Source organism: Glycine max, chromosome 13 (assembly GCF_000004515.6).
Source record: "Glycine max cultivar Williams 82 chromosome 13, Glycine_max_v4.0, whole genome shotgun sequence".
Lineage (NCBI taxonomy): Eukaryota > Viridiplantae > Streptophyta > Magnoliopsida > Fabales > Fabaceae > Glycine > Glycine max.
In genome coordinates this window covers 9,736,142-9,748,896 of record NC_038249.2, presented here as the reverse complement: position 1 = coordinate 9,748,896, position 12,755 = coordinate 9,736,142, and the positions used below count along the sequence as shown (strand labels likewise).

The 12,755-nt window shown below is 37.4% G+C and overlaps 1 protein-coding gene across 1 annotated transcript; it reads left to right on the top strand.

Moving 5' to 3' along the window:
• The first annotated feature begins 310 nt into the window (after positions 1 to 310).
• LOC102667915 (uncharacterized) lies at positions 311 to 1,250 on the top strand. The gene is made up of 3 exons (XM_006595214.1): positions 311 to 478; positions 578 to 871; positions 966 to 1,250. The coding sequence occupies exons 1-3, from the start codon at positions 311 to 313 to the stop codon at positions 1,248 to 1,250; spliced, it is 747 nt and encodes a 248-aa protein (XP_006595277.1).
• The last annotated feature ends 11,505 nt before the right edge of the window (positions 1,251 to 12,755 follow it).

The following is a 12,755-nucleotide window of genomic DNA, read 5'->3' as shown; positions in this document are numbered from 1 at the left end:
AAAGGATCTGAATTGGCAGCAGAAGAAGAAATTCTTGCATGATGCTCGCTTTTATGTTTGGGATGATCCACACTTGTTTAAGATTGGAGCTGATAATTTGTTGAGGAGATGTGCGACGAAAGAGGAATCCAAAAGCTTACTATGGCACAACCATAATTCACCTTGTGGAGGTCATTATAGTGAGGACAAGACAACAACCAAGGTCTTGCAATCGGGATTCTTCTAGCCTTCACTTTTCAAGGATGCCCATGAACATGCAACCCAGTGCGATCAATGTCAAAGAACGGGAAGCATCTCAAGGTAAAATGAAATGCCCCTCCAAAGTATCATTGAGGTAGAAGTTTTTGACTGCTGGGGTATTGACTTCGTAGGTCCACTTCCCTCATCTTATGGGAATGAATACATCCTTGTAGCTGTTGATTATGTGTCCAAATGGGTTGAAGCAGTGGATGTCCCAAAGAATGTTGCCAAGATTGTTGTAAAATTCTTGAAGAAGAATATCTTTTCTTGCTTTGGGGTATCAATAGTTCTAATCAGTGATAGTGGCTCTCATTTTTGCAATAGCCAACTTTAAAAGGTGTTGGGGCACTACAGTGTCACACACAAGGTGGCCTCACCATACCATCTCCAAATGAATGGTCAAGCTGAGGTTTTCAACAGGGAATTGAAGAAGATTCTAGAGAAAATTGTGGCCTCTACTAGAAGAGATTGGGCTATTAAGTTGGATGATTCATTGTGGGCTTATCGGATTGCCTTTAAAACCCCCATAGGTCTCTCTCCATTTCAAATGGTTTATGCCAAAGCCTGCCACTTGCCAGTAGAAATGGAGCATAAGACATATTGGGCTTTGAAGTTCCTGAATTTCGATGAAGTTCTATCGGGGGAGAAAAGGAAGCTGCAACTCTTGGAGTTGGAGGAAATGAGGCTGAATGTGTATGAGTCATCCATGCTATACAAACAAAAAGGTGAAGGCATATCACGATAAAAAGTTGCTGAAGAAGGACCTCCAGCCAGGCCAACAAGTTCTACTCTTCAACTCAAGACTCAAGCTGTTTCTGGGCAAATTGAAGTCTAAATGGTCTGGACCATTTACCATTAAAGAAGTGAAGCCATACAGAGTAATGGAGTTAATGGATCCTCAATCAACTATTCATGAGAGAAGCTGGATTGTGAATGGGCAAAGATTGAAGTTATACCATGGTGGGAGCATTGAGAGATTAACCGCCAACTTGCATTTACAAGACCCATAGAGGTGATATACATTAAGCTAGTGACGCTAAAGAAGCACTTACTGGGAGGGAACCTAACTTTCCTACCTTTTCAATCTTTTATTTTTGTTTTAATGCATGTTAGTTAGGTTGTGTTTCATTTGATACTTTTGGGGAGAAGAGTGAAAGAGTATGAACTTAAATGAAAGGGGTTAGCCACAAGCTTCTTTGAAGCTAAGGATGTGGTGAGTCTTAGGAAAAAAATTTCATCATCTAACTCGCTCAGTGAGACATCCACTCTAAGCGAGACATAGCCTATGCGCTGAGCGAGTAATACTCTCGCTAAGCGCACCAACCCCTCATCCAGTGGCAGATGGTGCCTCGCTAAGCGAGTGCAGGCACTAAGCCCAAAACCTTCTCTGGTTGTGCATTTAAGGAAATTGGGCTGAGTGAGACACTTTCGCTAAGCGCATAAATTTGCCTCGCTAAGCGCGCTGGTGCACTAAGCGCAGAACCTTCTCTGTCAGAGCTTTAATGTTAATTGGGCTAAGCGAGACCATCTCGCCAAGTCCAAAAGTCTCTCTGTAATGGATATTGCACTAAGCGAGACCAACTTGCTAAGTGCTCCCCCACTATTGCATCCACACTCACTTAATCCGCTAAGCATGCCATGGCCCGCTTAGGGGAAGCTGCAGACCAATCAGAGTTGCAGAACTCGCTAAGCGCGCACTTACACGCTAAGCCTAAAAACCTCTCAGGTTGACAATTTGGATAATTGGGCTGAGCGAGTCTATCTCGCTAAACGTGTGAATTTAAATTTTGAAAATTCAAACGTCACCAAGTGCTCACAGCGCGACACTCGCGCTTAGCGAGCCAATCGTAACTGCAAAGAGAAGACATAACTGCCTTAGGGCAGTTACATTCCTTCCACTATAACTACATCTCATTTTCTTCTCTTCTACCCTTATCACTTTGCGATTTCACTCTACTCACCTTGCGATTTCACTCACTTTCTACAGTTCCAAGTAAGTTCCTTTTCCTTTCCTTTTGTTAATTTTTGTTATTAAAACCCTAGGGTAGAGGACATAAGCAGTTTTCTTTTAATTATTTAAGTATGTATGTGTTGATGTTTGTTACTTTCCTATTTATTTAATGTACTGTTAGGAGCATATGATAGGTTGCAATGTGCTATTGGATGGTCAGGCTAAGCCTCAAGCTTCCAAGCCTGATTAATGGCTTACGGAGTTGAGGCTGACAAGCCTCAGTTTCTGGGTTTGCGATGAACTCGCTAAGCGAACTTGCTCCGTTAAGGGAGTTCAAATGTTTTTATGATTTTTTGGGTTTCAGGACGAACTCTCTAAGCGCACCCTATTTTGCTAAGCGAGTTCATCAAATTCATTTAAATTTCTGCAGTTTAGGATGAACTCGCTAAGCCGTTGCCTTACCGCTTAGCGAACCTTTGATGATTACTTACATTTTCTGGAATTATATAAACTCGCTAAGTCGGACATCCGCGCTTAGCGAGCACACTTAGTTGATTTGAACTTTGAGGCTTTTTGCATTCCATCAGTGGCTTAGCGCGTCACACACGTTAAGCCAATTTTGCCTGTGTAATAAAATTGGGCTAAGCGAGCCTCTCTCGCTAAGCCCAAAGCAATTTAGATTTTTGAATTTTTGTTCATGTGCTAAGCGCGCATTGTGCGCTAAGCGCAAATACCTCTCTTTCAAGGAATAAGGCTTAGCGAGCCTGCCTCGCTAAGCCACCAGTGTTATCTGTAGTGAGTCTCGCTAAGTGCCCATTGGCACTAAGCCTAGTTAGAAAGTCACGCTAAGTGTGCCCTGCGTGCTAAGCGCAATTCCCTCTCTGTTTATGAATAAGGCCTAGTGAGTCCCCCTCGCTTAGCCATTGTTATCTTTCAGCTAAGCGTGCTGCTCGCGCTAAGCCATTGTTGTTGTTTTTCTATTGTCACGCTAAGTGCACCCTACGCGCTAAGCCACTTGCTGTTATTTTTGTAAGGCACCCTAAGCGAGCCCATCTCTCTTAGCACCCATCTTATGTCATCACTTGTTTTCTTAAGTTAGTTTTCAAAAAAACTCTTGACTAACTTCAATCCTTTTCTGTGTTTTGGTGCATATGGCTTCTAAAAAGAGACATGCTTCATCTACCAAGCCTCAGGAGCCATATGAAACGTCCAGATTTGTCTCTGAGATTGCATGGCAGAGATATTAGATGAATGTCCATCACAGGAACATCCTCTGGGAATTAGAGAGACGCTAGTGGCATAAGAACTTGACAAGGCAGATGGAGAACCACATCGACCTAGCCTTGGTCAAGGAGTTCTACTCAAACCTATATGACCCAAAGGATAGCTCCCCCAGGCAGTGCAAAGTGCGGGGGAAGACTACTAAATTCGATGCCGCCACACTGAACACCTTTTTGGAGACACCGGTGGTACTCGAGCCCGAGGAGAGGTACTCAGCATATTCCCACTTTTGCCACACTCACCCTGACCCTTAGGCTATTACAACTAAACTATGTCTCCTAGGGCGGGAATTTGTTCTAAATGCTGAGGGGGCGTCTTGGAAGCTGCTGAGCAAGGACTTGACCGCTCTTGCTCAGACATAGAGTGTCCTTTCATACTCCAACCTTTCTCCTACTTCTCATACCTCTGACCTTAACATGGACAAGGTGAGGTTGGTGTACGGCCTAGTCATGAAGATGGACATAGACTTGGGCTCAATCATTTCAGGCCAGATATCTCAGATGGCCCAATCCAACTCCTCTAGGTTGGGCTTTCTTGCCCTTATCGCAACATTATGCGTAGCCAAAGGGGTTGTATCTAATTCTTTGACTTTTGAGTCCCTAAGCCCAGCCATTAACTTGGCATACATCAGTAAGAACTGCTGGAACCCAGTGGATCCTTCCATCACATTCCCAGGGTCCCACAAGGCCAAGGCCTGGGCTCCTATAGATGCTCCAGCTCCAATACCTCCACCTCCAGCACCCATACCGGGTTCAGCTGGCCCTTCTGTGCCCAGCAATGATACGATTATGCCTATGCTGCAAAGCATCCACCATGGCCTTTGCCTGGTGATGCAGAGCATGTAAAACTTATCTCATCAGTAGCCAATCATGAGCATGGAAGACTTTTTAGCACAGGTGGCTTGGCCCGGAGTCTAGCCTTCCTTTTTGGGGGGAGATGAGGCTCATGTGGCCCAGGAGCCACAGACACAGGCCACTGAAGACACTCCAAAGGCTAGAGGAGGCTAAAGATACCCCAAAGACTGAGGCAGAGGCCGGGGAAGCTACTGAGAAGACTTCAGGCGCAGTAAAGGCTGATATTGACGATGACTATGTAGCAGACGTCACTGCGGCGCAGGGGACTTGGGATCCATGGCCCACTCCAGCTCAGGATTGAAGCTTGACAAGACTCCATTTATTTATCTTCTTTTTTGAAAATTTTTTATTCTAGTTATTTATTTACTCAGTATTTTACTACTTTTGAAGTTGAACAGTGGTTTAATCTTGCATTTCATGATTTTATTCAGTAATGGTGTTTGTTTTGAACTTAATTGATTGCATGACATGAGTGACTTGCGCTGTGAAATCATATACCTTGAATAAGTTTGCTTTATGTAGAAGATAAAGGGCATGAAAATTAGGGGTGTGAGTGAAAATGTTAGCTTGCATGACAGGGAAATAGTGAAGGTGTAACCAATTGCTGTAACCCGGTGAGTTATGTGAATCTTAAACTGCGAGAGGATGACTAACATCAAGTACTGATTTTTGCATGAATCTATGAATACTGAATGAATGCATGATTTGGAAATGATGAAGGCCAAGTTGAATTGATTTTAGCCACTTAGCCAAACATCCTTCCCATGTTTATGAATGATTGAACCCTTGCACCCTTTTGAGCTTGAATTTGAATGAATGAGTTATTGAACACTAAGCCTAAATGTAAATGCTATCTTTGTATACCCTATCTTAGGTTATAGGAGAACATTGTATGGTTTAAGACAAATTTGTCCCAAATTTAGGGGAGTGTCTTGAGTGAATTATATTTCAAGAATGTAAGTAACAGCTACATAGAGAATCAAAATTACAACCTTTAGCAGTATCTATAAACTGCTAAAATAAAATAGAAAGAAAAAAAAGGAAAGAAAAAAGAATATAAAAAATGAAGAAAACTTTGTGTGTTGTTAATTGCGCTGCTAATTGTGGCATGTTAATAAAAGCTGGAAAGTCAAAGAAGAGGTGATCTATGGATGAATGCTCTCCTAGAACCTCAGTTTTGCATCCTAGAAAAACCATGAATTGTTCTTAGCCCAGCCTCATTACAAGCAAAATAAAGTCCTTCAGATTCATTTTATGTGTTTATAAGTGTATGGAATGAGATGAAATGCAAAAGTTGGGAATTGTGTTAGTCATTTATATGAAGAATTACCTGAAACACTTGTGCGTATGAGAGAGACAATGGTTGTGAGGATTAAGCTTGGTTGACCTTCCTTGATACTTGTCATGCCTGCTAGCCTATTTTAATTTTGCTACTTAATGCACATGCTCATGTCTCTGAATATAATGCACTTTACTTTGGAAGGTTGTTGGTTGATGCATGTTTAGTCATCTCTGTTTGTATGATTGATACACATGAGACAAGCACCATTTTGGTTGACCACTGTTACTTCCTTTTGCTTGAGGACAAGAAAACTGTTATTTGCTTTGCTTGAGGACAAGCAAAACTGTAAATTTGGGAGAGTTTGTTAATTTGCTATTCATGAGCGTTAACTACATTGAAAATAAGTGAAAAAATAGCAATTTGCCTCCAATTTACAGCTTCTTTTGTGAGAATTGTAAATATTTTACTCTTGTATGAATTTATCAAGTAGGAACTCCATTTTCGTGACTAATGTTGAATTCAACTTGGTTTTTAGGCCAAAGAAGAGAAGGTGTGAAATGCTGCTAAAGGACTCACTTAGCGAGCCAGATTGGCTAAGCGAGGCTCATTCGCTTAGCTAGGCAGCCAACTCGTTGAGCGAATGCAAAACCCTAGAAAATGTTGAGTCAGAGAGCAGCGTGCTTAGCACCCAGCCAGCCCGCCCAACGAGGATGTTGTCTCTACTTGCACTTAGCGAGTCCAGGCCCGCTTAGCGCATATTCACTTACTCTCGCTCAACGAGACATGCTTGCTGAGTACGCCTTCGTATGCTAAGAAGCCCAAGAGCCTTTAAAACACTGAGTTAGTGGGAAATGAAGAGACACCATGTGAAACAAAAGGAAAAAGGCACCTAGGCTGGAAAGAAGACTTTTTCTTCATCCTTTACCATTTTCTTTCACAAAAACACCATTTTCCTCTTTGTATTAAGTCCTCCTTGTTAATGGAGGACTAGACTCTTAATGTAAACTTCTAACTATCTATTTAATGTTATTTCTAGTGTTCTTTGCTTCTATCTGTGTTTATTTTACATTCTTGTGGCTTGATCATCCATTTGTATGTTTAGTTAGGTTTTGAGTGTTGGAAAATGCTTGGAATCCTTAGAACTTGGTAGAGCAGCTAGAGACCTGTTTATCTAGGAATAAAATGTAGTAATCTAGTGTTTTTTGTACCGAGTGTGTACTGCAACCCCCTTAGAACAAGTTTGTTAAGGAATCAAGAGAAAAAACTAAGAGAGATAGGCTCATTCATGTGAGGAATCATGGTCTAAGTAAATTGGTGGTGCAAGAACGCTAAAGTAACGTTAAATAGAGAAAAACCTTTTAATATGGCAAGATCAACTTCAGTAGAAGACTCCTTGACGCTTTGTGTTCATTTACAGCTTTGTGTTCATTTAATCATTTGCTTAAGTAGCAGAATTAATCACAGAAAATCAAACCATTAATGTGTTCTTTATCTTTATTACCAAGCTAAAAATGTTTACATACTGAATATACAACATCTAAGTACAACAAATTCCCTGTGGACACGATACTCGGACTTACCGTTTTAAATACTACTTGTACAAATTGGTATACTTGCCAATAGGTTAACATCTGCCTAATAAGAAATTGTGCGTTCTACATGTTTGGTGGGGGTGCCGTAAGTGACGAGTAAAGTTGAATAAACATTTTATTGATTGTGTTTCAAATCAATAAATAATAAGTATAGAGATTCGTGTGACCTCATCTTATCTTTTTTAAATGTTTTCTTTCTAAAAAAAGATTTATGAAGAAAAATTTGGCTTAATCTGTTAATTGAAAATCCTTTAAATATTTCTTGTCCTTGAAAATTATTTTTCGAGAACCTACACAGTTTCTTTCATTTCTTCTTGCTACAAGGTCATGACAAATGATAGCAGCAGATACATTCGAACCCTACACTAGGGCAATGACAACACCATGCATGAGCTTTAAGTGAACTAGGGGGCAGATAAGAAGTTCTCACCCGATAGGTTGAAAACCCGAAAGGATGGCCTAGGCAAAAGTTAGGGTAATAATAATAAAAAAAGGAAAGAAAAAACAATCAAGAGCGCGTTATTAGAGGTTTTGTCCCAAAATCCAAACTGTAAGAGTCTCTAGTCAAGATTTGAAATAACACATATCGTCTTTCTTCATCCCAAACACTAATTTATCCCTTACTACCCCCTTTGAGCAGAAGTATAATTGTTTTCTTAAAAAAAAAAAAAAAAACCCCGAGTAGGAACCACTGCTAAACTGGTGGGAAGAGCAATGCAAACAACACATGCATGACATTTACTAAGCTCTAGTTTGGGCAAAATCCACCAAAGGCGAGCAAAGCAAAAGGAGACAAAAAATCTCCAAATTTTACAAGGAAGGCACAAAAGTGCAATAAGGATTAATGTATAAGACAAATGGAATAGGGCCCAGGCCTTATTCCAGTTTATATCAGGCTATAAGTGCATAGATTTCTCTTTATATCCAATTTCCAAAATCCAATGTCCAATCTTTTGAGTTTGGGATGAGAGACCCTCTTAAAGAGTCAGACTCTTGCTTTCTTATAAGGTTGAGCCCTTGGGTACTAGTACTTATTGGACTCAACGTCCTTTGTTTTTGTTTCATAGGACTCAATGTCCTTTGCTTTTTAGTTTCATAGGACTCAATGTCCTTTGCTTTTTAGTTTCATAGGACTCAACGCCCTTGCCTTTATGTTTTTGTTTAGTTTCATAGGACTTAACGCCCTCACCTTTGTGTTTTCGTATGACTCAACATCATCTATCTTTATGTTTCATAGAACTCAACGTCCTCTGTCTTTATGTTTTCATAGGACTCAACATCCTCTGCCTTTATGTTTTCATAGGACTCAACATCCTCTATCTTTATATTTCATAGGACTCAACGTCTTTTGTCTTTATGTTTTCATAGGACTCAACATCCTCTGTCTTTTTGTTTTCATAGGACTCAACATTCTCGTATTTAAGTTTCACAGGACTCAACGTCCTCATCTTTAAGTTCCATAGGACTCAACATCCTCTGTCTTTATGTTTTCATAGGACTCAACGTCTTCTGTCTTTATATTTTCATAGGACTCAACGTCCTCTGGCTTTATGTTTTCATAGGACTCAACGTCCTCTTCTTTATGTTTCATACACCTCAAAGTCCTATGCTTTTTGTTTCACGAGACTTGTTTTCCTGCTTTGTCGTTGAACTCAAAGTTCTTTATTTTTTTGGTACACCAATTTCTTTTTCCCCAAAGATTCTCCATTCTCATGTTGTGATCTTTCAAAGAATCATCCGAACAGAATTAATGTCTTTGTCTTTACTTATCTTTTAATTTCAATAAAAGATAAGTACAAAAGGGCAGTTGTCAGATCCTAATTCTGTCCGAGTCCAAAAAAAGAAAAAAAAACAGAGAAAACAAAAAAAGCAAAAAGAGAAAGCAAAAGAAAAACAAAAAAAAAGAGAAATAAGGAAAAGAAAACAAAAAAAAGTACTAAGAAGAAAAAAAATAAAGAAGAAAGAAAGCATAAAAGAAAAAAACAACAGAAAAAAAATAAAGAAAACATAAAAAGAAAAAGAAAAAAAGAGTAAAAAAAAACAGCGTAAACAAAATAAAAGAGATTGATAATAAAAAAATAGAGAAAAAAGAAGAAAAAAAAAAAAGAAAAGCAACGTAAAAAAAAGAGAGAAATGAAAAGAGAAGAGAAAACAAAGAAACAAAAAGAGTAAAAAAAACAAAAATGTAAAAGAAAAACAAATAACAATAAGAAAAATAATAATACATTTTGTGCCTTATTGAACTCTCAAAGAGAATCTATTAGGTCATAAAAGAGCACAAGATAAAAGCCAAAAAAAAAGGAAGGTCTCTGAAAAAAAATCAATGCACAGAGGAGGCACAGGTCCTGAGGGCAGAAAAATGGACCAACTCGACGGCGCCATTTGACAATTCTGTCAAAGAAGGGAGAAAGGTCTCTAGGTATTCCTCATTCCCTTCACAATCTCTTTTCCACATTTTGGTTTCTTCTTTACCTTCATTCTCCCTTTTCATCTTCTTCTTCTATAGTTCTTTTTTTTTCTTCTCCTTCTTTTTTATTTTTTTCTTTCATTCTTTTTTTTCATATCACCGCGTCACCCTTCGTGGTGACTCCACCATGGCCGCCGGCAACACAGTTTGATCTTTTTTTTTCTTCTTCTTATTCCTTTGTTTTGTTTGGGTTTCAAGTGCTTTTCCTTTGTTGCATTTCTGTTTTCTTTTCTTTTCTTTTACCAACTCTGGCAAGGCCGCAGTGTCACTGTCCATGTTGTAGCCACCATTTGCCGCTATCCCATGGTCGCTTCGTGCCTGTGGGTCCTTCGCCGATGGCGTTAAAAGCCCTATCACTTTCGTTTTTCATGGTTTCTTTTCTCTCTTTTTTGTTTGCGCCACCGTGAAACCTCCATTGTTGTCGCTGCCGTGCCGCCATTGGCCCTATGGTGGCCTCACGCTGCTGGATCTTGCACCAGTGGTGCCATGGGTAGGGCGCCACCCTCCGTGGTGGTTTCCGCATTGACTGTGTCATTTTCTGTGCGAGGCAACTAGGGTTTTCCAACCTTGTTGCGTAATCGTGGGTCGGGTCGAGTCGCCTTGACCCGGTTCCAACCCAACCCTAAAAAAACAACAATCGCTCTTTACACCGCGTTTTTATTACATGTAGTTTTTTTTTTCATTTTTTGCCTAGCCCATTTTTGCAAAGTCTGTAATAAGATGGAAATCCTATTCATATCATGTTTTTTCATACATGCACTTTTTTGTTTTGGCCTAGCCCGTTTTTGTGAAGTCTAAAATAAAATGAACCACCGCTATTTACACCCCTTTTCTTGACGCATGCATGTTTTCCATTTTGGGCCCAACCTATTTATTTTGAACTCCAGAACAAAATGAAACCGATGGTTACACCCCCCCTTCTTTATATGTGTACCCCTGTCACTTAGGATGGAGGCTAGGCCCACTATGTTAGCACTCCGTCAATGTTGACTAAATCAAAGTCAACTCATTGACTTTAACAAAAAATAAAAAACCAAAACAACAAAACAAAACAGAAAAAAATGAAAAATAAAAATAATTATACATATGAGTGAATAACTCTTTATTTTATTATATTTCTTTATTGTCTCTCGTTTATTCTTCAATGTGATTTTCTTTTTTCTATCATAGCTTGTTAGTTAGTTTAATTAATATTATATTATAAATATCTCGTTATTCATCTTATTTTTCCTAATTTCAATCTCGCACCCTTAATTACTAAGTGTATTTCCCACTATTATTTATCCCTTTCCATTTTCATTCTATTTATCTGATTTCGTAGCACTATGTCAAATATTTATTTATTTTTGCAAATCCGCATTAGCATTCTTTAGTACTCGTTTACATTTTGTGCACTCCATGTTGGGTCTTCGACTTGTTTTGTGGTGTTTCAATAACGTGTGAATAAATTTTGTGAATGATATGATGGGTGTTCAACTTGCTTGAGTTCACAAAGTTTACCACAAAATTAAAGATTTTCTAAAAAGGGTAACATTCTCAAACAAATAATCCTTCAATGTTACATGCACTCCTTGCTTGGTCTCCGACTTGCTTGGTAGTGTTTCAATATAGTGTGAGTAAATTTTGTGAATGCCATGTTGGGTCTCCGAATTGCTTGACTTCACAAAGTTTACCACAAAATCAAAATATTTCAAAAAAAAAGTAATAAAATAAAATCAACCCAACACACAATCGCTTTTTGCGAAGAACTACATAAATCTAATTTCCTCATTGCACCTGAGGATACGTAAGAGCGAGGGTCAATCCCCTTGTCGACCAAAAAAAACTAAAAAATAATAAAATCCATTTTTGTTAAAAAAATTGATTTTCTTTTCTATATAAAAAAAATAATATAACAAAATATAATTTATGTTTTCAAGGGAAGATAAATAATTAAAAATCACTTTATTTTTAGCACACTTGATTAAAGTTTGTTGTCTTCATGACGGACGCGTAGGGTGTTAACACCTCTCCCCTGCCTAAACAACTCCCGAATCATTTTTCTCAAATTGTAGACCATTCCTTATCCTTTTCATTTTCCCGATATTTTTCTTAAATAATAAACGTTAGTGGCGACTCTCCAATTTTTCCATTTTTTGAGAAAACAATTTATTTATCTGAATATTTTATTTCATTGTCTCGTCGTGACCCATGTTGCGACAAAACTATATTTTATATTTATTATAAAAAATTAATAATAATGTTATTTATAATTTTATGATATTTTAACAAATTAAATTATAAATAAAGAGGAATACAATAAATTGAAAGAGTAAGTTATATATATATAAAGGTTAAATTTACTTTTGGTCTCAATAAAATTTTAATTGAACAATTTTAGTCTACCATTAATTTGTCACCCAAAATCAAACGATTTAAAAAGGAAATTAAAAATGTCAAAAATAAAATAAAAACATTTCTTTAATTCATTTTAGTAATTATTTCTATCAAATATGTTCTCCAAATATTTTAATTTTTTAAAAAAATGTATTGAACATATTTTATTCTTTATTTTTAATATTAATAATTTTCTATGTAAATAAGATAATCACACATGTTATCTTTGAAGGTCACATTTGCATTTTCTGTTTAATTTTGGCTGGCAAACAAATGGTTGACTTAAATTGGTCAATTTAAAAAACATTAAAGACTAAGTGTGCAATTAAATTTTTATAGAAAGCAAAATTACACATTCGTCTATAGAGATCAAAAGTAAATTTAAGCATAATGATAAAAAAAAATATTAGTTTTATTTTCAGGAAAAAGAGAGTAGTTTGAGATATTCAACAAAAGAAATATTTTGAACTAGCTATTAAATCAAATTAAATTTAAAACTAAAATTTAAACATACATTTGAAAGGAATAAAATCTTAAAATATATTTGAAAGTAATTTTTCTTTTTAAAAAATGTTCAATGAGAGGAAAAACAACTTCTAAAAATGTTTCATTTCAGAAAAAAGAATTTTAAAATCATATCGTTGAAGAAGCCATATACATGTATTTATTAAATTATTAAATGAATAACATAGAGTTACACGAATAATGTTAT

What these genes read in the sequence shown, in the direction of transcription:
- LOC102667915 (XM_006595214.1), top strand. Translation starts at nt 311, where the DNA reads ATGCCCCTCCAAAGTATCATTGAGGTAGAAGTTTTTGACTGCTGGGGT. An exon ending in AGAATGTTGCCAAGATTGTT is followed by an intron (nt 479 to 577) that starts GTAAAATTCTTG and finishes CAACTTTAAAAG; the next exon opens with GTGTTGGGGCACTACAGTGT. An exon ending in AGTTCCTGAATTTCGATGAA is followed by an intron (nt 872 to 965) that starts GTTCTATCGGGG and finishes ACAAACAAAAAG; the next exon opens with GTGAAGGCATATCACGATAA.